General features: G+C 44.9%; 1 protein-coding gene across 4 annotated transcripts in view; it reads right to left on the bottom strand.

Annotated features, from left to right (window-relative positions):
* The window catches only part of plxna4 (plexin A4), a 532,456-nt gene that overhangs the window by 87,547 nt on the left and 418,682 nt on the right, over positions 1-26,227 (bottom strand). For all 4 annotated transcript variants that reach the window (XM_052033450.1, XM_052033449.1, XM_052033451.1 and 1 more), the window contains exons 12-19: positions 25,290-25,480; positions 19,968-20,119; positions 18,350-18,467; positions 15,617-15,753; positions 14,868-15,035; positions 11,083-11,176; positions 2,162-2,401; positions 256-402 (exon numbers count right to left, since the gene is read on the bottom strand). In XM_052033450.1, the coding sequence (XP_051889410.1) occupies positions 256-402; positions 2,162-2,401; positions 11,083-11,176; positions 14,868-15,035; positions 15,617-15,753; positions 18,350-18,467; positions 19,968-20,119; positions 25,290-25,480 (1,247 nt within the window). The remainder of the gene's footprint in view (positions 1-255; positions 403-2,161; positions 2,402-11,082; positions 11,177-14,867; positions 15,036-15,616; positions 15,754-18,349; positions 18,468-19,967; positions 20,120-25,289; positions 25,481-26,227) is intronic.

The raw sequence follows: 26,227 nt of genomic DNA on the forward strand, positions 1-26,227 counted from the left end.
CCAGACTCTCAAGGTAAAACTGATCTGCCAGTTGGAATCTAGCACAAGAACATAAGAAATAGAAGCAGGAGAAGGCTATTCAGTCCCTTGCTCCGCCATTCATTAAGATCGTGGCTGATCTTTTGCCTCTTCCCTGCACCAACCCTTTATCCCTTCAATCACTTAGTACAAACATCCAAACAGACATTACTGATACCACTAGGCTGGCAGATACATAACTGACCACCAAGCCAAAGAGAGTGAAACCGTACTCACCAGCACTCTGTGCCGCCCAGTGAGATTTGGAGACTCGCAGAGGATCTGAGTGTCTGACACTGTCACAGTGCACGGTTTCTCTCCTATAAGCACAGTGTAATTCAGCTTCATGTTCCCAGCAGCTGCTGAAGGGATGAGGTTTCGGCCCTGAGATTTGAGGAAACAAGCAAAGAGAGTTGGACTGGAGCATCAAGTGGGGTCAGAGCATGAGTTCACCGTGTCCCATTCTGTCTACCGCCCTTTGTTGAAATGAACACTCAGAGGGGCAGTTCATCCTTTGCTCTCAGGTTGTCAACCACCCCTTCAGTCATGCTGTTCCTTCCGGCACTGCTCCCACTGGAAGTCTTGCTCCCAACACTCTGGCACAACATGGAGGCCATCTCAGTGAAGGAGAGAGATGCAGTCCCAGTACAAAACTCAAGGGTGGTACCAAAGGGCTTCCTCAAAGCTCATTATTACTTAGCTCCTGACAGTTAAGTCTAAATCATTAATAAATACAATGGTTGACTGTAAGGGGGGAAGCTGTAGACTGCAGGAAGATATGGATGGAGACACAAGAGACTGCAGATGCTGGAATCTAGATGAAAAACATGATGATACTTAAGGAATTCAGCAGACCAGGCAGCTTCCGTAGAGAAAAGCAGGAGCTTCCCCCCCCCCCCCCCCCCATATATTGGGCTTCCCCTTTTTCCTATCTTCAGTCTTGAAGAAGAGTCCTGATCCAAAATGTTGACCGCCTGCTTTTCTCCACGGATGCTGCCTGGCCTGCTGAGTTCCTCCAGCATCATCGTGTCGTGCTGGAGAATCTCAATGGGTCAGGCAGCATCTGTGGAGGGAAATGGACAGTCGGCATTTCAGGTCGAGGCCCTTCATTTGGACTGAAAGTTAGAGGGGGGACAGCCAGTATAGAGAGGAGAGGGGAAGGGGTGAGGTAAGAGCTGGCAAGTGACAGGTAGATCCAAGTGAGGAGGGGCAGATGGAGGAGGGAAGAGAGGAAAGAACAACAGAGGCTGGGAGGTGATAGGTGGAGGCAACAGAGGGCTACAGATGATGGAATCTGACAGGAAGGGAAGGTGGAGCATGGAGCCAAACAAGGGAGGTGGGGAGGGCAGGTGGGAACAGCAGGAGGGGTGGGGGACCCAGTGGAAGGAGTGCGTGGGTGATGGACAGATGGAGTGGGTGGAGGGAGGGGGAGGAGGGGAGAGAGGGGAGAGAGGGGGAGAGAGGGGAGAGAGGGGGAGAGAGGGGGAGAGAGGGGGAGAGAGGGGGAGAGAGGGGGAGAGAGGGGGAGAGAGGGGGGAGAGAGGGGGAGAGAGGGGGAGAGAGGGGGAGAGAGGGGGAGAGGAGGAGAAGTTTACCTGAAGTTGGAGAATTCAAATGTTCATGTCATTGGGTTGTAGATTACATACAATGATGAAAAACATCTAAATTAACTGAATGAGCTCAAATAAAAAAGCAGTTTTCCAAACTTCTGGCTCTTCCGTTGTATTTCAGTGAGGCTCTGCACTTGTGACAGGTTTAACGTGGTGAACACCCACTCAGCAGGCCTCCCAGCTCAGAAGTCTGCAGAAGGTCCCACTACTCAGGAGGATCAGTGGGGAGCCCACCTGTCCAGTGCAGGATCACAGGTGCTGGGCCAGAAGGTGCCTCTGCAGTCCATAGTCCAGGCTAGATCTACTCCATGTGTCAACTTCAACTCATTCTTTCCTGGTTACTTCCCTCACTCATTCCCTCGATCCTTCCTCACTCCTACAACGCATAAGCCTTTAAAGCACAGACTCACCATAACTCAGCCCAGAAAGCCCTATAGGAAGCAAAGAGTCTGGGCTGCAACACAGTGAGGCAGTATAAAGCACACCTTCCAGCCCTCTGGTGAAGTCTCAGACCAGTAACTAGGGTTTCTTACCTTCAGTATAATGGGAGACCCAGGCTTTAATTCCAAAACGCCCGTGGTGCTCAGAGGTTCAAACACGGGGTTTGGGTAGTAGATGAGGTTTGTGCTGTTGTAGATCAATAACGTCTGCACGTTGTCCAGGATAAACCCAAACTCGTCAGGACGCTCTACATTGTCAGTCTGCTGGCTCGGACTGATAGCCAGAGCTGGGGCCTGGCACACCATAGTTGATGCATTGTACACCTCACAGTCCTGGCAAAAAAAAACAAGAACATTTTATTTCTTTTCTCTTTGACCTCCCTGAATCACATAAAGTTCACAACGTCCAGGGTTTTAGAGGGATCCCCTGTGACTCCATTGTGAAAACTTCTTCAAATGGCTGAACTCAGCTGGGAGTGAGATGGGTTGACGCTCTGGTATTCTTAACCCCCATCCTTTGGTCACTTTCAGCATCAGTGTCACTTGCGTAATTTGAATGGGCTCCAACAACTGGAAGGAAGAGTTCATCATATGGATCTCAGCCATTTGCTCACTACAGAAGAAACCACAAGTGACAAGAGATATACCCCCACTGGCTAAAGATCAGTAGCTCCCTCTCAAGTTGACAGCACAGTTATATCTCCCTCTGAAGAGAACATGAGATCAGTGCCTTCACCTTCAGGGGACATGTAAGATTAACACTCACCACTTAAGGTACCTTCTGTTGTACACTCAGGTGGGGCAATAGTAGTGCCTGGCCACGTCAACCAATGCTGATGTCTACCATTGAACTAAGTAATTATCACAACTTTATTATATATTTTAATCATCCTAAAAAAAGTTGCATGTATATTTTAAATTAATCCCTTTAATAACTTATCCCTTTAAATGAACCCAAGCTGCTTTACAGTCACTGCAGAGATTTCTAGGTACAATCAGTGTTGTGGTGTACCAAACACAGAGTCCCATGCTCTCACAGATAGCAATGTGAACAGAAGAGATAATCTGTCTTTGTGATGTCAGTTGAGGGATTAATATTAGGCAGGATCCTGACAAGAAGTCTCCTGCACATCTTCAAAATCATTTACTTCCACTTCAGGGACTAGACTGAGCCTTGGTTTAAGAATTCATCCAAAAGGTGGCAGCTCTAACAGTGTAGCACTGGCTTGGATCTTTATGCTTGAGTTCCAGAAGAGAGACTTGTACGCACAACCACAGATGTGTGCAGGAATTAAAATAGCCATAGAGTCATACAGCATGGAAACAGGCCCTTCAGTCCAACTCATCCATGCCAACTGTGTTGCCCAGCGAGCTAGTCCCATTTGCCCACATTTGGCCCTTAGCCCTCTAAACCTCTCCTATCCATGTACTTATCTAGATGGCTTTTAAATGTTGCTAATGTGCCCGCCTCAACCACTATTTCTGGCAGCTCATTTCAAATACGCACCACCCTTTGCATGAAGAAGCTGCCCCTGATGTCCCTTTTAAATATCTCACCTCTGATCTCAAACCCATGCCCTCTTGTTTCTAGCACCCCCTCCGTGGGAAAAAGACTACGTGCTTTCACCCTGTCTATGCCCCTCATGATCTTATATACCTCGATCAGGTCGCCTCTCAATCTCCTAAATTGCAGGGAATAAATTCCTAGTCTCCACAACCTCTCCTTATGACTCAAGCCCCCAAGTCCAGGCAAAAATGTTTTTCTAATGAGCAGTCTGAACAGACATGTAATACACACATAGGTGCATTCTACAATGACTGTGGAGACTGGTACCCTTTGCCATTGTACACGCGTTCGACCAGAATCTTCAGAGGGCAGAGAGTTAACAAAGGAGTCACGTGAGATATGAAGAAAGACTGACGATGCTTTCTTTCGAGCAGATGAAGCCACATAAAATTATGAGAGGTCTGATAAGTAGGCTGAATAAGAAAGCCCTTTGACCTCAGCAGAGACACCAATAACCAGGATAAATGCATTCACAGCAGTAGAGAAAAGGATTAGAGTGGTGGGCTGGGAAGACATTTTCAACTGCACTGTAGTGGGGTCTGGAAGGGTAAAGGAGGAAACCCTCATCAGCTCTAATCAGTACCTGGATGAATCAGACGCAACATAACTGCAGGGCTATGGACTGAGACCTAGAAAGTGGAAATAGGATCAACAGCTGCTTTCCTAGTCAGCATGGACACAACAGGGTGAATGGCCTGTGCTGTAAATGTCCAAGATTCTTTGAAGATGATCTGACTCCCAATTGATTCTTATTTCTGACAGATCACAAAGTATGATAATTAACCTGCCGATATAATGGACGGGTCAGGGCTCTATCACTCCAGAAACCTGTGCAAATATTCTGAGGGAGCCTCCACCATAAAACCCATAAATACTGGAATCAGTGGCAACCAGATACAACACACTTCATTACCTTTGATTTGTTTGTTATTCTCTGCTGCAGGTTATTAAGGCAGTGGTATCATAAGCTGCAGCTTGGAGGGCAGAGAGCAAGGACAGCGAGCTTCTCATCCTTCCTGTTCGCTGAGTTGTCACAGATGTCATTCAGATGAGATGTTAAACCAGAGCCTCATCTCACTCATTTGAGTGGACTCAAAAATCCCTTTGGCCGCTACTTTGAAGAAAAACGGAGACACTCTCTCATTGGTATTTAGCCCCAAAACAATATCACTAACATGAATCCACCCTGGTAATCTAATCTTCATTGCAATGGCTGTTTGTGGGAGCTTGCTGTGCTTAAATTACCCATTGTATTTCCTACATTACAAATTGGGTGTGAAGCATTTGAGGAGTTCTGAGATTATTAAAATTGCTCCGGAAACAAGGCTTAAATTGTACAATGTGAGAGTCAATAGTAATTGGGTCTGGACCTATCTTTTGGGTGGCACAGCTGCCCTATAGCAACAGCAATCCAGGTTCAATCCTGACCTCTGGTACTGACAGTGTGGAGTTTCCGTGTTCCCCCTGTGACCGTTTGGGTTTCCTCTGGGTACTTTGGTTTCCTTCCACATCCCTGAGGCATGTGAGTTGGTAGATTAATGGGCCGCTGTAAATTATTCCTGGGCGATGGTGGAATCTGGGGAGAGTTGATGGGAATGAGGGGAGAGTAAAATGGGTTTCGTGTAGGATGAGTGTAAATGGGTATTCGATGGTCAGTGCAGAATTAATGGGTCAAACGGCCTGTTTCTCTGCTGTATGACACATTCCAAGTAGGTCAAGTACTGCATGAAAAGTCATCAGCCTTGGATAAATGATACAACTGTGATACTGGGGGTAATTGGCTAAGATCTATCTGCAGTATGATCATTAGGCAAAGGTCACGCTGAAACTGGACAAAGATAATTATTGATGGTCACTTAGTGTGCTGATCTCAAGATACAAGGGTCAAGAGTTATGACTACCCAATAACATATCAAAAGGATGGACAACACTTATGGCACTGGACTCTCTGTGAATATGTAATGTCAAGACACCAGGAAGGGAAACATGCTGTGATCAAAAGGTTGCTGTTCGACATTAATCACTTCAACAGCAATGACATAGCAGGGAACAGCCAAACCAGGAAAGGATGTGGGAATTGCTCCCTTTTCGGACAGCACAGTGGCATAGCTAGCAGAGCTGCTGCCTCACAGCTCCAGCGACCCAGGTTCAATCCTGACCTCGGGTGCTGTTTGTGTGGAGTTTGCACGTTCTTCCTGTGACCACAAGGGTTTCCTCCGAGGGCTGCGGTTTCCTGCCACATCCCAAAAGTGTGCAGGTTAAATGGCCATCGTAGATTGCCCCTAGTTTGTAAGTGAGAGGTAGAGTTTAGAAGTAATCAATGAGAACTGGGGGGAAATAAAATGGGTTAGGGTAGGAGTGTGAAAATGTGGGCTTGATGGTCGGTATGGCCTTGACAGACTGAGGGGCCTGTTTCCATGTTGTAACTCTCTATGACTAGTTTCCACTGAGTTGCAGGATGCTTTACACTGCCTCTAATGGACCGAACAAAGGGAAATTAATGCACAAATCTTCACTGTAAAGAGCTGGTAATTTCACAGTACCAGGAGTTCACATCTACAATGACTGAATTAGGAAACTGGCAGCTTTCCTGGCTGCAAATGGGAGTCTCGATTATAAATAGATTCCAGGATATATTGATAATGATGGAACAGAAGTGAGTTACAACACAGGACAAATGAGCAAGAGATTGGTTTTGTTGCAAATGCAGGCAGGTGGTGCCTGTGCCATTTGCCTCCAGTTATGTTGCAGCTACTGGACCAATGATGCAATTATACTTGAAATAAACACCGGCTGTCCCAGCAGAGCTTACAGGAAGGCAGGGTGGAATGGGTTAACGCTGCAGCAAAACATAGGATGTAACACTCGGAATATACAGAAACACAACCATGCCTAGGGCAGAGCAACTGTAAATGAACTCAGACCAATCCATAAATGTCTAGGAGAGATTCTGCAAAGATACTGGATGCCAGGCCTGATATCAAACACAATCCATCAGCTCAAACACAGAACTAATGAAATCTACTAATAGAAGCAGCAAGCTGGGCGGTGGCAGCATGCTTATTCGACAATTGATAACGGTGATTTCAACAGAACAAAATCACTTCCCTTGACTAAAGGGTGATAGCAGATTACTGCAGATGCTGGAATTCTGAAATAAAACAGAAAGTGTTGGGAATACTCAGCAGATTAGGCAGCTTTTGAGTTAACCTTTCAGGCTGTTGATATTTGACCAGTACTGTCAAAGTTAAAGGTAAGGAGGTGAGGATGAGAATAACAGGGGAATTCTGTGACACATTGGAAGCAGGGGAGATTGTAACAGAAGTGATGGTAGTTGCAAGGTGAATGGGCACTTTTGTCATGAGATCTTTCCCGCTTACCCCACTATCACATACTCATCATTGTTGTCCTCTGTCTCACCATCCACTTTCTCTGCATCTTAAAACATAATTGTCTCTAGCAGCTCTGATAAAGGTCATTGACCTGAAGTGCTAACTCGGTTTCCCTCTCCGCGTACGCTGCCTGACCTGCTGGACATTTCTGGTTTTCAATCTCAGATGGAGACTCAGGCTGAGATAATGAGGAACGCTTGCCTTGAAATGGTGATGGGAGCTGATTCCATGGGTAAATTTAAATGGGAGTTCAAAGGAAACTAAGGGATGAGGAACTTAAAAAGTTATGGATGAGAAATTAAGGTGGGTTTCCTCCAGGTGCTCCGGTTTCCTCCCACATTCCAAAGATGTAAGGGTTAGGAAGTTGTGGGCATGCTATGTTGGCATCGGAAGCATGGCGACACTTGTGGGCTGCTGCCAGAACACTCTACGCAAAAGATGCATTTCACTGTGTGTTTCGATGTACATGTAACTAATAAATATCTATATATCACTGCTCCTTCAAAGAGCCAGCCCAGGCAGGTTAGGCAGAATGGCTTCCTGTTATGATGCTATAAGAGACCAACCCTACCTCCAGATGTCTAGGGGAGAATAAGTGAAACCAGCTAGAAAAGGTCCAAGGTTTGATCTGTGCCTCACCTTCTGTCAATGATGACCTTGGCACCACGCTTGGTTTCAGAGTCCCTGCACTCAAATGGAGAGGAAGCAGTATAGAGGATGGTGGAGTGGGGGAGGGATTGCAGGGAGGGATGGGGGAGGGGCAGCCAGAGTAAGTGCGGGATCATTCCCTACTCCTGATCACCATCTGGTGAATCCTGCCGGGAGGCACTCGACTGTCGAAGTTTGGCGACAGCTGGATCGGCCTCCAGCAGGGTTGCTGCCCGCGGCTGAGCCACTAGCCAACACACTCACTGCCCAGAAACGTGGATAAAGAATGGACATGTTGGCCAAGTGCTGGTGATCTGATAGCAGGTGTGGTAAAACAAATTGCATTTGCATGGTACCTTCAACATCTAAATTCCTGTTTGAACTTGAAGAATGTAAATCCATTCCTCAGAAGTGGACACTTTGGCAAGGAAGGCATTTATTCCCTATTCCCTCCATTGACATAATGTGACCGGCATGGCTATCTCAGAGAACAGTTAAGACTCAAATATCTCAGTTGTGGTACCAGCTTCACACACAGGGTTCTTTGGATAAGCGTACCAGGCTCCTTTCCCTCAAGGTTATGAGTGAGCCATGTGAGGTTTATATAACAAACCAACACTTTCCTTCTCCCATTTAGTGTGATCAGCTTTTCAGCTTGTAGATTTACTTTTGTTAACCTAAATTTAAAAAGCTCACACGCATTGATGGGATTTGAAGTCTATAAGCCTTTTGTATCACTCTGAACCCACAGCACTGTGACTTCCTCTTAAATGTCCTCTAAAATAGACTTGCAAACCACTCAGTTCTAGGGCAATTAAGAACGGGCTTTATGCATTGGCCTTGACGCCTACATCCCATCAATGGATAAAAGCAATATAACCACAACCAAATGATGCCGACAATCTGAATCTATTTCCCAGTGGACCCAAAGTCACAGCACAAATTTAGCACTAATTAGCATCCTTAACAGGAATTTTCCAACATCACAAGAATGACTACACTTCAAAGAATACTTCAATGGTTATAAAGGACTTTGAGACATCCTGAGCAGAAGGTGTGATATAAATGCAACTCTTTCTCTATTTTTAGCCCCTGCACTACAAGCCCTGAGGCCAGCTGGTATGAACAGTCTCACATGTGTAGAGTAGGCTTGGAGACAGGGATACTTCTCCCGAGTTTGGGGATGGGATGAGGGAATTTGGGGGTGGGGTGCAGAGTGAAGGGGAGGACAGGTGTGTTGGAGCCAGCCTCTCTTTCTGCCTAATGTGGAAAATGGCCAACTCTGACCTCAGGCTCATGAGGGAGCAGAGTCATCCCCAGGAGTTATATCCCTCAAATGTGAGGGCGATAAATTTAGGGAAGGATAAGGTAAATCAGCCAAAAGCAGGCTCACAGGGCCTTTCATTCACATTTCTAGACAAGTGCAAAAAGAAAAAGAAAATGTTGCATTAAAACTCTCCAGAAATACAACATAATATAAAATAGAGGCCATGCTAGCCAATTTGGAGTGTATTTCATTTTAAGTTAGAATGATTTACAAAAACAGTTTCTGTAAATAAAGACAGCAATTTTTTTTCTTCTTCTTTATATGTCTAACACATCCTCAGATAAAATTCTCCATGCTTAATAATAATTGATCTGTACATGGCTCTGATTCCGGGCCAATCACAGGGCTCACCCTTAGTCTCCTTGCAGCTGCAGAATGCTCTGCTCAAGAGAGTCATCAGGGACAGAAGCTGTGCCTTTCAATTCTACCAAATTTAAAATTGCTCTGTAATCTTACAGGCTATTTACAACCAATTTGGGAAATTGTATGGATGGTCATCCTCAGCCGCTCAATACCTTTAATGCATCAGCTGCAGACAATAACCACTCTCTCTGCAGAGCGTGCTCTTAAAAGTCTCTCAGGAATTGGGTCTCTCAGGCAATGGGCCCAGCTGTTTTTATAGAACAGTGCAGAATCAATGGCAGACATTCGGCCCGTTAAACCTGTGCTGGCTATTTATAAAAGCCACACACATAAAATGCCGGAGGAATTCAGCAGGTCAGGCAGCATCTCTGGAGGGAAATAAACAGTCGACATTTCAGGTCGAGACCCTTCATCAGGACTTATGAAGGGTTCTTCATCAAGACTTATATAGATGTTGCCTGACGAGTTTCTCCAGCATTTTGTGTGTGTTGCTCCAGATTCCAGCATCTGCAGAACCTCTAGTGTCTCTATTTCTAAAAAGCCACCCAGTTCAGTCCCACGGCCCTGTGCTTTCTTCACTCTGCCAATAGACGTGGGGTTCCTGCAACCCTACCCAAGGGCTACTCTTCCTATGTGAGGCTGGATAACAGGGTATTGCCTGGTTATCTGACCATGGATGCCTACACAGCTCAGCCCATGAGCACCTTCTCTCAGCATGTGCTCGTCCACTGGAAGGAGGGAATGGGAACTCTCACCAATCCCGTTCTCCCTCACCCTCCATCCCCAATAAGTGGAAGCGAGCGGCAAAGTCTCCTGTTCCATTTTAACTGCCTCCCCCCCCACTACCAACAACTGAGTTCAGCTTGGGGTAGTGGGGAGCTTTAGGTTGGAGGGAGTTAAACCTTTCTGGTTTTCTTTGCCAGTTTGATGATGGCTAATCTGTTATCACAATCCCACTTTCCTGCACTAACCCCAAATCCCTTGATTCCCTTAATTTCCAAAAAATCTGTTGATTCCTAAGCAGATTTCATTAATTTTCTTACCAATACCATGATGCTGATTAATGGGTAATTATTGGCTGGAACATTGGAGGGTGGTGTGTGCTGAGTACTTCTCCATTCTTCCTTATAAGTACATTATGGGGTTTTTTAGATCCACTCGAGGTGGCAGTTGAGGCCTTGGTTTAATGCCTCACACAGTACAGTGCCCTCAGTGAACCTTGTGTTTATGTCTCCGGACTGGAACACCCAGCAATCTGACAGGGCCTCAGCAACAGCAATCTGCAAGTGACAACTAACCAGCTAGTTCATGATTCCATACACATGGTGACCCACTTTGTGTACTATGTAATTGCTACCATGATCTTACACTTGTATATTGGTGTGTATTCACTGCCAGACTTTTCCAGGAACTACGTCCTTATAAGAAGTAGGGATAAGATATACACCATTTGACTCTGTTTTGCCCTTGACAAAATTGCGGCTGATCTTTCACCTCAATTCCACTTTCCAGGCTGATCCATAGATCCCAGCCTTGAACCTCCTCAGCGTTCTGAGGCAGAGAACTACAAGGATTCCCCATCTGCTGGGTGAGTTCATCTCACTGCTGCGGAGAAAGCCCAGTGGGTTTAATAACTCCACTAGGAGATGCAATAAAGGTTGCTTAGGTTTATATCACACCACTCCATCCCCAGCCCAATTTTCCCAATGTTACTTACGTTGACCATCTCCACTCCATTCAGCTTGGCCCTGATTTTAGGATTCTGGATAATGTCCAGGTTAGTTCCCCATACCATCATCGGTGTGCTCCCACTGAGAAAAGGAATGGAAAAAGACACAGGTTAAAATCTATCAATAACACAGAGGTGGCTAAATTTTCGCACTGTTGGAGGTTTCGCTCACAAAGCCAGCAACCACTGCACATCACTTGCTGGCCTCGAGAAAATACTGAGCCACCTTCTCAAACCTCTGCACTTTTGTGTGGTGGAGGAGCTCCAGGGTTTTGATTCAATGGTGAAGGAGCTATGACTAAATGTCCAAGTTTGGATGTTGGGTGAATTGAAAGTAGGGGTTTTCCTACAGATTTATGTTAGACAGATTAATTGACAACATTTGTCAAGCAATAAATTGAAAGTAAGGTGGGCAAGCTGACTCACAGCAAAGTGTAAATTCATTCAGTAAATAATATACTTCAAGAGCATAGTAAATATCAGCAACTTCCTTCAGTAAAAGCAGACTAATTTTTGCAGAAAAATACACGGTGAAGGATGGTTACACATAAATTCTGGACACAAAAACAATCTTTGTCACCTACAGCAGTGTGAAATTGGAAATGGAATTGGTTTATTATTGTCACATGTACCAAGGTACTGTGGAAAAACCTGTCTTGTGTGCCGTTCATACAGATCAATTCATTACACAGTGCATTGAGGTAGTACCAGGGAAAACAACACAGAATGCAGCATAAAGTGTCACAGATACAGAGAAAGTGCAGTGCAGGTAGGCAATAAGGTGCAAGGTCATAACAAGGTAGATTGTGAGGTCAAGAGTCCATCTTATTGTACTAGGGAACCGTTCAATAGTCTTATAACAGCGGGATAGAAGCTGTCCTTGAGCCTGGTAGTACGTGCTTTCATGTTTTGTGTATATTCTGCCCGATGGGAGGGAGGAGAAGAGAGAATGTCCCGGGTGGGTGGGGTCTTTGATTATGCTGGCTGCTTTATCAAGGCAATGAGAAGTGTAGGCAGAGTCCGTGGAGAGGACGCTGGTTTCTGTGATGTGCTGAACTGTCTCCACAACTCTCTGCAGTTTCTTGTGATCACGGGCTGAGCAGTTGCCATACCAAGCCACGATACATCTAAATAGGATGCTTTCTATGGTGCATTGATAAAAATTGGTGAGTGTCAAAGGGGATGTGCCAAATTTCTTTAGCCTCCTGAGGAAGTTGAGGCACTGGTGAGCTTTCTTGGCTCTGGCATCTACATGGTTGGACCAGGACAGGCTACTGGTGATGTCCACTCCTAGGAACTTGAAGTTCTCAACCCTCTCGACCTCAGCACCATTGACGTAGACAGGAGCATGTGTACCACCTCCTTTCCTGAAGTCAATGACCAGCTCTTTTGTTTTGCTGACATTGAGGGAAAGCTTGTTGTCATGACACCATATCACTAAGCTCCCTATCTCCTTCCTGTACTCCGACTCGTCGTTATTTGAGATACGGCCCACCAGGGCCCACTAGTGTGGACACTGAGCTTGATGGTAAAATCCTCCAGTCATTTTCAGTTTAGCTGGCTGCTGCACTGTTACCATATGCAGCCAAATAAATATTGGTTTTCATTGTGTATCAGGGAAAATAATATCACTTTCCACGAGGAAGACCTCTGTCTTTAATTCACCCATCAGCCTCGACAGTGGCAGGCGTAGGTTTGCAGTGGTGATGCCCATGAAGCAACAACAGACACAATGATTTGTGTGGTGTTGGGTTTGTCAGCTGTGACCATCACCACCTGAAGCATTTTGCTCAACAGGAATGGGATAGTGAAGAGGGAAAGTGAGAGAGATCACTTGTATACGCTCTACAGCAGCTGGAGGCTATGCATTGTGTTGTGTTAGCTCCCTGTTGTGTTAGCTTCATTATACTTTATTAAGTACTGTCTCCTCACTTCATCCACACCTTTGTATCACCCTTGCATGGGTCCTACACATGCATGCTTAGAAAGTGCACCTACCTACCAAGTCCTCAACACTGGTCGGTGCGCTCCCCTTAACTGATGATGCTTCATTCTGGTTCAGTCTTAACAATGGTGGCATCCTCCTTGATGCAGCTCCTTCTCGATCCTTGCCTTGTCTACTCCTACCACTACGCTGATGGTCAACTGTCAAAAACCAAGGATGGTGCAGCACATCGTTTGGCCTTATTAAGGCAGGACTGCACCAATTTGATAATCCAGGAGATCCCCTAACATTGCAGCAAACGTCATGGTATTGACAGTGGAACACACAAACCCATTGACAGCAGTGGTCTTACTTCAGAGAGTTGTGAAGGTTATTCGGCAAACTGAAGCAAGCGTGATTCTCATCCAGTCCCTAGTACGTTGATAAAGCTGGAAGGCACGCAAGAACTTTCACCTTGTGTGACAGCCCATCATCTCCGGAGAAAATAACTAACACAGAGGAACTGTTGAAAGGTTGGTGCATGGACTCCTGAAGGAGCAGCTGTCCTGACAGAGACTCAGTGAGATTACATTGGCATTTCAACATAATTACCACAGGGCCTCAGCTTGAGAAGGCAACGGACAGATCGTGTGCAACTAATTTAAGGAATACAAGCAAACCTGTCAGAAAGCAAAAAATGGCAAGCACACTCGTCAGAAAGAAGAGGCAGCAGAGGAAGAGGGACGACAGAGGGATTGAGAGAATGAGGAAAGAAAAATGAGAAACAGTAGAGACAACAGCAGACAAAAAGATGGAAGGGGGAGAGAGAGGGGTCTAAAGAGAGAAATTAAACAGCAAAAGAATGTGGAAAAAAAGTAGGGGGAAAGGATAATTTACCAAGTTTGGCAGAGAGTCAGAGGTTTGGCCAATAAAGAGTCAGGAGAAGAGGTTTGAAAAGGGAGAGAAAGAAGGGAAAGAGAGGGGAGGAGAGGGAGTAAGAAAAATAAAGAGGAAAATGGGACGGGGAAGGGAAGGAAAGAATAGAAAGGAATGGGGTAGAGGGAAAAGGAACAAGAGAGTGGAAAGGGACAATGGGAGCACAGGAGGAAGAAGGGCAGAGATGAGAGCAAGAAGGAGATAGGATGAGTGAGGAGAGGCAGAGGGAGAGAATGAGAGAGAGAGAGAGTGAGAGGGAGAGAGGCAGAGGGAGAGAATGAGAGAGACTGAGAGGGAGGGGGAGAGATAGAAAGAGAGAATGAGAGAGAGAGAGAGAGTGAGAGAGAGAGGGAGAGAGGCAGAAAGAGAGAATGAGAGAGAGAGTGAGAGGGAGAAAGGCAGAGAGAGAGAATGAGAGAGAAAATGAAGTGAGAGGGAGAAAGTGAGAGAGACTGAGAGGGAGGGGGAGAGGCAGAAGGAGAGAATGAGAGAGAGGGAGAGAGAGTGAGAAGGAGAGAGAGACTGAGAGGGAGAGAGGCAGAGGGAGAGAATGAGAGGGAGAGATAGAGAGAAGAAGATGAGAGTTTGAGGGAAAGAGAGAGAGGGAAAGAGAGAGAGGGAAAGAGAGAGAGGGAAAGAGAGAGAGGGAAAGTGGGAGAGGCAGAGGGAGAGCGTGAGAGAGAGGGAGAGCGTGAGAGAGAGAAGCAAAGTCAGGCAAGGCTGAGTACCGATTAAAATGCTTAATTTTCACATTTCCATTCTGACAAAGCCACATATCCAAAGTGTTATCTGTCCTTACGGATCCTGAATGCCCAGCTGTACTATGCTGGCATTTTCTATTTGATTTCCAGATTTCTAACATTTAAAACGCTTCTCCGATGTGCAGTCACACTGGTGGGTGTGCTCCCCTTACCTGACGATACTCCATTCTGGTTCAATCTTCACAATGGTGGGATCCTCCATGTATTCAAACTGCAGCTCCTTCTCAATCCTTGCCTTGTCTACCCCAACCACCACACTGATGTTACCTGGGCCTTGGGGTGCAGAGGTGGAGTTACAAATAATTGCCCAGGCAAACCGCCTGACAGGTAGGGAAAGAGGAAAACAATAAATTGCAATTATGTGCCTTTAGAACTTGCATCCTTCATGATCAAAATCCCAATGGATGACATGAAATAAAATCTGACACAGAAGGAGATATTAGGAGACAGGACCATGAGTTTGGTCAAAGAGGTGGAGGAGAGAGAGGTAGAGGGGTTCAGGCAAGGAATCGCAGAACTTTTATATTCCTTTTAAGTGCAGTCAATTATACAATACCCAATGCAAGCCCTCCAGTCAGAGCCGACACACATGATCACAGACTTGCCTACATATGCACACAACTCTCCCACACACACCGCTCACTCTCACACACTGAAACACAGAAGCTTCCCCATGCACACATACCCATAAACACACACAGAACAATCACTGAGCTAATGTTCTCCAGCTAACTCATACTGCAACCAACAAAAGATCCAAGACTTTAGTAAAAGCTGCTTGCATCAATAGTCCCAAAATTAGTTTTTTTTTGGTCATCAGTATTACCGTCACTCTAACGCAACACTCGCACAGAGTTGGTGCCAATGATACATTTGTTGGGTTTCTCAAGACTCCTGTTACCTGTGAAACACACAAGGCTGTTGGCCAAACAAAACTGAGACGTTGCTGCCGGCATCCAGATTCCTGCCCCTGATGGTGACCATTGTACCCCCTGACACTGGACCTTTGGTGGGTGTCAAGTCCGTTAGAGTTGGGAGCTGAAAGAAATTCAATTGGAAATTACAATGCTATAATCAACAAGCGTGTGCAGAATATTATTTGTGAGTTGCGATGCGGGGGCAGGTAGTTGAGTAGATGGCAGTGAGAATAGGCATGGGTTGGAGAGAGCTGGGTAGGTCCTGGCTCAGCCATATTTGCATGTTAAATTTCGTGCAGTCTAAATCCCAACATTTTATTTCTTCTTGGGCTTGTTTGAGGACCATTTGATGGCTCTGGGCCTGTACTCGCTGGAGCTTAGAAGGAGAAGGGGGATCTCATTGAAACCTACCGAATATTGAAAGGCCTGGATAGAGTGGATGTGGAGAGGATCTTTCCAGTGGTGGGAGAGTCTAGGACCAGAGGGCACAGAATAAAAGGACATCTCTTTAGAACAGAGATGAAGAGGAATTTCTTTAGCCAGAGAATGGTGAATCTGTGGAATTCATTGCCACAGACGGCTGTGGAGGCCAAGTCACTGGGTATATTTAAAGTGGAGGTTGATAGGTTTTGATTAGTGAGGGTGTCAAAGGTTACGGGAGAAGGCAGGAGAATGGGGTTGAGGGGGTAAAATAAATCAGCCATGATCAAATGGTGGAACAGGCTCGATGGGCAAATGGCCTAACTCTGCTCCTGTGTCTTATGGTCTAATATGTTTCACAATTAAGTTTTCACACAAATCAGGTGAAGAAAGTTGCTGCTTGATGTTAGCAATGGTATCATTCGATAAAATCCAGGTTTCCAAGACATGACATCTTTCATCCTGATGCATGGTCAATCATAACTTACGCACTACTCTGTAACAGAATTACATTCGACCTCCTCTGTTACGGGGAGTTACATTACTAGAAAACTGTACGTATCGTGAGTTTTTGTAACATGAAGCCAAGTCATCTGTGCATGTGTCAAGAAAGGCAAGTTGGAAAAAGAAGTGTTTATTTGTTTTTTCTCACAAATTCTGTGAGAATGAATTTTTAATCTGTATCTCAGATTTTTTGTTTGTGATTTGTGAATTGTGTAAGAGCGAATTTCCGTTACCAGAACTACTGTAACACAGTGTTCACCTGTATGAGTTGCAAATTAGAGATGATAGATTAAAGGATTAAACCTTTCAAGTTTTACAGTCCCCTTGTAATGACCAGGGTGTGAATTAATGCAAGAGTAAAGCATCAATTCTGCCAAATGTATTTTTATTTTAAGTGCCTTAAAGATTCCTCTGTGCTAGATTACAGTGCTATCATGAAGCCATGTGGTGTAACACTGTGTCAGGCAGTGATTCACACAATGGTACATCTGCAGAGATTCAGGCCAATGGATTCTACATGATTCCCCACACAACAGGAAGTCAGTTTGCTATCACTTGTCGCGTAGCAACTAGATTGGAATCATGGAATAGATTGGCCATCCTAATGGCCTGCTAGGCATGGAATGTACACTGTCTCTCAAGATTGCTATGGACTGTAGATATAGTCTGAAGTAGAGGACTGCACAGATTATGTAGAGAGACCCTGTTGTTACTTGAATTCTGATACCTCATGTAAAGCTTGTTGTGAGAGATAGAAGATAAAAGAAAGGATGGATTGCTAAAGCCTCTTTCACAAACTTGGGCCCTCCTAAATTGCTTTCCAGCCAATGAAGTAGTTCTAACGTGTAGCCACTAATGTGGGAAAAGTGGTGGCCAATGTGCACAAGGCAACTGCTCTTAACGCAAATGTGATCATGATCAGATAATCTATTTTTTCATTGAGGGGAAATCTTGGTCAGGGTGCTGGGGAGAACTCCTCGCCTGCACTTCAGAATGTTACCATGGAATCTCTTCAACCCACCAGAGAGAAAATATGCAGGGTCACAGCTTAAGGGTCTCATCCTAAGGATGGTAACTCTAACAGTGCAGCACTCCCTCTGAACAGTCAGCCTGGATTGAGTGCACAAGTCCCTGGAGCAGGATTTGATCCCACAACCTGCTGAAAGAGGCATGAGTGCCTCCACTGATCATGCCTGAAACCCAAGAAGCATGTTAGTTCAGCATTTTCTCACTCCCTCTCTGATGCTGGGAATCGAATCGTAGAAAGTTCGGCTCCCAAAGGCAACTATTCAACCCATCATCTGTGCTATCCAAAAATGCATAGGTTAATCCCAGTTCTCGCTCCGTATCCCTTCATTCTAGTGTTTATTAAATATGATGGATACTTCTGCTTCTACTGCCCTTTCAGGCAAAGATTTCCTGACCTCTACCTCTCATTCAGTGGAACTTTTCTCTCAATTCTCCTCTAATCCTTCAACCGATTAACTTAAATCTATGCCCCCCTCATTACTGACTTCTCTCCTTTGGTAAATCAATCCTTCACGTTTCCTCTCATAATTTTATATTCCTCTATCTTCCTCCATTCTCTTGTTCTGAAGAAAGCAACCCAGCTGGATAGCTGGACCTCATGGCTATCATTCTGCTCATAATTCCAATGGACCAATGAAAGATGAGGAAGCACATGACAGGATGCAGCACAAGAGTGGGCATACCTGCGACCTGTTAGTCCACGTTTTACACCACATACAGAAGCACGGCTGATCGGCATCATTTCAACCTCCGGGCTCACTCACCACAAAGCTGTAGAGCTGTGTTGACTTTGCCATGAACTGCTGCTTGCATTCCTCCACACAGACCTCCACGAAGCCAGCGTACTGACCATGCCGGGCAACATCCATCTCGCACTCGATCCTTCAAAGAGACAGAGCCTGGGTTAAGATTGTAGGAGGAAGCTACTCTGCCCTGCAAACCTGCTCCACCAATTAACAAAACCATGGCTGATCTGACCAGTCCACATTCCCACGGTGTAGCAGCCAGCATAATCAAAGACCCCACCCACTCGGGTCATTCGCTCTTCTCTCCTCTTCCATCGGGTAGAAGATACAGGAGCCTGAGGGCACGTACCACCAGACTTAAGGACAGCTTCCACCCCACTGTGATTAGACTATTGAACGGTTCCCTTATAAAATGAGATGGACTATGACCTCACGATCTACCTTGTTGTGACCTTGCACCTTAATGCACTGTACTTTCTTTGTAGCTGTGACATTTTACTCTGTACTGTTATTGTTTTTACCTGTACTACATCAATGCACTCTGTACTAACTCAATGAAACTGCACTGTGTAATGAATTTACCTGTACGACCAGTATGCAAGACAAGTTTTTCACTGTACCTCGGTACAAGTAACAATAATAAACCAATACCAATACCAATGATTTACAGTGGCAAATTACCCTACCAACCTGCAAGTGTTTGGGATTTGGAAGGACACTGGAGCATCCAGAGCAAACCCACATGGTCAGAGATGTGCCACTTCCCAACCCAATGCTTACATTCAAAAAGACTGCAGGCTTGTGGCTGTGCCAGCCATTTTTGTCACATTGCTGCTGGTGACATACCAGTAATATGGATTTACCAACAATATTCTGCTATAATCTGCTGCTGGAACTTTTCCCAAAGGTTTCTTGCCATTGACCCTTGTATTATCATGGGTGGTAGCGGCAAAGGTGGTTGGCTCTCTGCAGCTTCCAGTTCTGAGAGAGGAGGAGAAGGCAATGATTGGTTACCACGCAGTACTTCAACACGAACAGTACGGTGTCCAGTTCTGGTTGCCTCATTATAGGAAGGATGTGGAAGCGTTGGAAAGGGTGCAGAGGAGGTGTACCAGGATGCTGCCTAGTTTAGAGAGTATGCATTACAAGGAGAGACTAAGGGAGCTATGGTTTTACTCTTTGGAGAAAAGGAGGATGAGAGGAGACATGATAGAGGTGTACAAAATATTAAGAGGAATAGATAAAAGTAGACAGCCAGCGCCTTTTTCCCAGGGCACCAATGCTTAATACAAGAGGGCATAGCTTTAAAGTAATGGGTGGGAAGTTCAAGTGGGATATCAGAGGAAGGTTTTTTACCCAGAGAGTGGTTGGGACATGGAATGCGCTGCCTGGGGTGGTGGTGGAGGCAGGTACATTGGTCAAATTCAAGAGATTACTAGATAAGCATATGGAGGAATTTAAAATAGAGGGATATGTGGGAGGAAGGGGTTAGATAGTCTTAGGCACAACATTGTGGGCTGAAGAGCCTGTATTGTGCTGTTCTGTTCTATGATTCTATGAACGTGACTGCCTGATCACATGGATGCAGTTTCAACCTGCCAGCCCTCTGGAACAGGAATGTTTAAACAAGGCTTACTGTTCTGCTGGGATGTATCCATCCAGCAGTGGGGTACAATCAACTCCAGCCACACGCACGTAGTTTTCAATCTCCCAGAAATTCAGGCCCAGATTTTCCCCATAGATTGTAACTTTTGTTCCACCTTCCCTGGGCCCACGTATTGGTACGATCTGCAAAGATATAAAAATATCTTTTTATATTAATTAAGCAATCAAAGGCAAGCTGCAACCTTGATCTAACATCTCATAATCTTCACAGGCATATGCTCAGATAAATAGACTGTTATACTTCGCAGTGTAAAGTGTGAACCAATTAGAAACTTCAAATACAAGTCTCATGTGTCCATGCGTGCACCTGGAAATGTACATCTTTGATCAAATAAAACAAAACAGAAAATATTTGAAAATCTCAGAAAGTCAGGCAGCATCTATGGAGAGAGAAATATCATTAATGTGGCTAATTAATGAACCTTCAGCAGAAAGTGATAATGCTCCAGACTTTGTAATTCCAGAGTCTTGTGATCCCCATCTCTGTTAAAATAGAGTCATAGAGTACGACAGCACAGAAACAGGCCCTTTGGCCCATCTAGTCCATGCCGCCTGATCTTCTGCCTAGTCCCATCTACCTGCACCTGGACCATATCCCTCCAAACCCCTCCCATCCATGTACCTATCTAGACTTCTTGAATGTTACAACTGAACCTGAATCTACCACTTCCAGAAAATGCTCATTATGTTTCTCTCTCCTCAGATACTGGTGGCCCTGCCATGGATTTGCATTATTTTCTGCTTTGTTTCAGTTTCCAGAATCCCAAGTATTTCATTTTTAGATCCCCCCCCCTTATGTGGCTGACAAATGTTGATGAAATTTTCACTACCTTAAAGTGCTTTATGAACACATGTTGTTGTTGTCTTATATATACGGGCAGTTTGCGCATGTAGGAGAGTATAAGATGGAAGAGAGGCAGAGAGAAAGAGAGAGAGCAAAGGGTGAGGGAGAAAGGGAAACGGAGAGAGAGAGAGGGGGGAAGGAGAGGGGTCGACAGACAGAAAGAATGGAAAGAGGGAAAGAGAGGAAAATAAAAGGGCAATGAGAGGAGGAGACAGCAAAAGGAGGGAGGGTAAGAAAAAAGTGAAAGATGAAAGAGAAAGAAAAAAAGGCAGGAGGAAGTTTATGAAGAGGAAACTGAACTGAGAAGAAGCAACATGAGGTGAGATTTTTTTTGATCTGAAAAGTGAAGTAGTAAATGACTAATGAAAGTCCAAAACGAGGGAATTAAATGTTTTTTAAAAAAAGGAAAATGCACAGAAGAATTACCACGAATACCGAAGACAAAAACATTTGCCTCTCCGCTCCCATTCCACCAATTCAGCATTGTATTCCAGCCTGCACAATGGTGCTTTGGTCCACAGGTGTGTCTCCCCTTATGAAAGCTCCCCATTATTCACTAATCTGTGAGTGTGTGTTTTTTTTTCCTTAACTCGTGCGGAAGGAACTAGCTGGGTCCATGACTGTAATTTAAAGCAGGGATTAAACTGGCCAAGTACAAAAAGCGTCTCAACTGTCAAGTTTACAAAACCACTTCTGAACTGCGAAGTGTGTGCCAACCAGCCTCTCAGGGATTACAATTACTGTCCAGGTGCTGCACAAGACAAATATCTCACTGTCACCAACAGCGTCTCTGCACAGGCCAAGATTCAGATAGCCCCCAGCAGTGACATTCCAAATATTCCTCCTGCCGCTCTCTGGAGGGAGGCGCCAGATGATTAGTGAATGAGCTTTTGTCAAGGACAGGTGGAAGGGCTGCTGAAAGAGGCCTCGAGACTGAGCTTGCCTCAGTACTTCATACTGGCACAGGTTCCATTTCACTGAGGCAGAAGCTTTAACAGTGATGAGAAATTCCCAGCCAGGAAGGCAACTCATTAATATCTCACAAAACGCTGGAGGAACTCAGCAGGCCAGGTAGCATCTATGCAGGGAAACCCTTCATCTGGACTGAAAGATAGAGGAGAGGTAGCCAGCCTTTCAATCCAAATTTCAACTGTCCATTTCCCTCCACAAATGCTACCTGACCTGCTGAGTTCCTCCAGCGTTTTGTGTGTTGCTCTAGATTCCAGCATCTGTAGTCTCTTGTTTCTTCCTTAATATCCCACTTTGCCCAATATCACTCCCGCTCTTCTGAAGGGAACCTGTGGGAGTCAGACCAAGGATACACAAGTGCTGGAAAGAGGAAGAGTTCTCCATCTGGGACAGGCAGATGTCCAAATATTCCTAAGAAAATGGCTTGAAAGAAGGCAAAGCACTGGAAGAACAACTCCCACGTGGATTCTCAACCCTCTGTACCATTTGCCTTGGTACAAGTATATTAAAAAAGATGCGGGAATGGTGTTCGGAATAGCGGAGGTTGGAAAGACTTTCAGCTCCAGTCACACCCATCCCCACACAGACCTGGTTATACCGTGCACAGATCCAAACCCCCAATCACACCATGTCCCAGCACAGGGAACTTTTCCCTCAGATTCCCCAAGAAAATACACTGGGTTATGGCAGTCTGCAAAATCACAACCAGAGCAACAAAAAGCAGCAGAAGGCAGGCATTCAGCCCTTCCATCTGTCTACCCATGCCTCGAGATTATGGCTGATCTATGACCTAGTTCCACTTTCGTCCATCCCTCGGTAACCTCACCAATTTGTCATCTCCCTTTCTTAACCTTGCCAATTTTGACTGGCCAGCTTGACACCCCATTGTGCTCAAAGTGTAAGTGCCGTAGTTTATGAACAACTGTTATTGATGAGTATCAATGTTACCCCTCCCACCACCTCATCCCATTTGATTCATGCCTTCAAGTATGAAAAGTTTCTCAAACTCTCTTGCAGCATACTGGGCTGAACGAGTTTGAAAGGTGAACCTTGGACGTTCCAGCACTGGGTACATGCCACATTTATACAAAACTGGAATCATCCGTACATTCTGAAGGGCACAAGAAACCATTTCCTTGCTTTTAAATCCATCATCTTGGCAATCTCCTCCAGTTGTACATTCCAGCAAGTCCCATTGTCCATTGGTATCCAACAGATGAATCCTTTACATTTGTCACCTACTTCCAATCTTTTGCCTCCTACAGATCTTTCCCTTGACCCTTTAGTTTGGCTTCCACCAAGCACTTGCCACTTTCATTCCTTGCCATCTACTCTCTCCCACCACCCTGTAGCCAAGGACAGATATAAGAACCCAAGTTACTGTAGTGTCAAACACAGATACATGAGGGATTCTGCCAACCACTGCCTCAGCAGGAATGCGCCCTTTTGGGCTGGTACTCTACCTCTCCACCAGCCATGATTAGATTGGTACCACTCTCGTCTGAATTGGAAGGTTTAAATTCCACTCCAGAGAGCCGAACACATAATCTAAATCACTGTCACGCTGATGGAGCACTGCATTGTTGGAAATCCAATCTTTTTGCTGAGACTTTAAACAGAAATTCTATCTGATCACTCAAGCAATTCCATAGTCACCATTTCAAAGTCGACCAGGGGAGTTTGTTTTCATGACACAACCTAGCACGTCACGGAAATCAGCCTCCCCTCCATGGACTGCCTATACTTCACTGCCTTGGTGAAGCAGCCAGCATAATCAAAGACCCCACCCACCCAGGTCATTCTCTCTTCTCTCCTTTCCCATCAGACAGAAGATACAGGAGCCTGAGGGCACGTACCACCAGACTCAAGGACAGCTTCAATCCCACTGAGATAAGACTATTGAATGGTTCCCTTATACGATGAGATGGACTCTTAACCTCACAGTTATGACCTTGCATCTTATTGTCTATCTGCAACGCACTTCCCTGTAGCTGTGACATTTTACTCTGTACTCTGTTATTGTTTTACCTGTACTACCTCAATGCACTCTGTACTAACTCAATGTATCTGCACTGTGTAATGAATTGATCTGCACGAATGGAATGCAAGACAAGTTTTTCACTGTTCGGTACAAGTTATGATAATAACCAATACCAATACTAACACATATGCTGCAACCAACATTCAAATAGAATGATCACTTTCATGCCGTTGTCTATGCACAGATTTTGTGTCTACATCATAATGAGAACTATATTCTAAAGCAATGCTATAGCAATTGTCAGGATCTTGGGAGATTTTGTACTGCCTTAGCAGCTGTATAAATGTAAGTCTTTCTTTCTTTATGTAGGTGATCCTCCAGTATCTCAATGTATCTATTTTTAATCATAAGCAAACTGGCTTTCCCTACTACTGCAAGCTTCCTGAGACAGACAACAGTCAATAGTATCAGATCATTCCAAGTGGATCAGTTGTCAAATTTGGAATGCTGCCAATTTGGGATTTTGCTGGTACATTATAGATAAACCATGGAGTGATTCCTCTGTGCTAATGGTAGGGAAAAGAGCTTTCAGGAACCAGCCATGAATAATGCATGAATATCTCACAGTCCAAAACAGCGCAGATTTGTAAGGTTTTGAAATTTTTATTTGGTTTAAAGATATACATTTTCTACATAAACAGCCACTCCGTTATCCAAGAATAGAAGTTCATCATCCTTTTTGTGTGCTCAAAAGTCAATGGAGTAATGTTGCTGCACTGAGTTCCTCTCCTCATATTCAGTTCTACTTGAAGTCAATGGAACCAAATTTTGTAAATGTTTAACATGCATACTTCACTAGATCACATGTGTAATGAATGTCCAGCTCAAAGTCCCCTGTGATACAACAAGCACATTAGAGAACAAATGTTTCAATTTTCTCCAGTGCTAGGGAAAAAAGATTGGTTTTAGGGAGTACGTAGGAAGAGGAGAGACAGAAAAGTTTCGTGAAAGATTTCCAGAGATTATGTCGGGAACTCCAGAGCTTAAGGTCTTAAGAGAATTGTGATCGTGTAGAATGTCGGGTGTGGAGGAGTCTGGAGATCTGATATGGGTGGAGGCCATGAAGATATTTGAAAACCAAGACAAAAAAACTTAAAAATCAAGGAATTACTGAATCAGAAGCCTTAAAGCACAGGTAAGATGGGTAAATGTTTAATGCAAGACAGGACATGTACAACAGAGTTTTTGATTAGAGCCATTAGATCTTTTGCAGTCATTGAAACATGCAGCAGGGACTTGATTTATGACTTTATTTGAAAGAAGTAGTCAATCTCACCACTGTGTTTATTGTCTGGGTCCGAATTTTAGGGTTTAAAGTCCTGCCCTGATTTCTTCATGAAGCAAAGAGCATAAAACATCTGTTCACTCTTTGCCAAAGTTTTTCCTGCTGACCTTCACACCTCACTCACCACGTCTCCCGCAACGCTACACAAGGTTACCTTGGTGATCCGAGGGTTGGTACATTTCCTGTTCATGCCTGATGGCTGCAGCCATTGGTCCCCGGAGACAGGACAGTCCTGTCGAAGGGTGCATCGCCCATCACCTTTGCACCAGCCACACTCGAAGTTGGGGTCGGCCTTCAGGCACAGTCCACAGCTCTCCCGCAGCACCCCACACTTGTACAGGTGAACTGGGAGAGTGGAAGGAACGAGAGATGGAAAAAAGCAACTGACAAACGGGACTGAATTGCAATAACTTCAAAGCATAAAAACTTTCATTTTTAAAAACTCTATGTCACCTCAAAGACTATTGTAGTCAATGAAACACTTCTTTCTGGTTACTTACGTAATGATGGGAATGGAGGAGCTACATTCCACATAGCAAGTTCCCACATAATAACCAGACAATCTGTCTTATTTTAGTGATAAAGGTTAAGGGCTAAATATTAGGTGATAAATTCCATGCTCTTATTTAAAAACATTCTCACAGGATCTTTTGTGTAAACTGAGTGAGAGGAAGGGGCCTTAGTTCAACACCTCTTTTGTCACTTCTCACCTGTCATTTAAATGTTTAAAAGACATTTGGATCAGTACATGGATAGGAGGGGTTTAGAGGGCCAAACGCTGGCAAATGGGACTAGCTTGGCAGGCACCATGGTCGGCATGGACAAGTTGGGCCGAAGAGCCTGCTCCCTTGCTGTATTGATTCTATGAACTCAATGAAAAGATTCCCAAGGGTGCAGCACTCCCTTCGTACTGCCCTAATTTTACTGCGATTTGAACCCACAATTCTCTGACTCGAGACTTCTCTCTGACTCAGAGGCAAGTGTGTAACCCACTGAGCCAGAGCCAATGAACAAACAGAATCTCATCAGACTTTTGTGTTTGTTGTTGAAGGCTCCCCAAAGAAACTCCAAAGGAGTAACCACGCTTCGGAG

The sequence above is a fragment of the Pristis pectinata genome, chromosome 19, assembly GCF_009764475.1.
Source record: "Pristis pectinata isolate sPriPec2 chromosome 19, sPriPec2.1.pri, whole genome shotgun sequence".
Classification (NCBI taxonomy): domain Eukaryota; kingdom Metazoa; phylum Chordata; class Chondrichthyes; order Rhinopristiformes; family Pristidae; genus Pristis; species Pristis pectinata.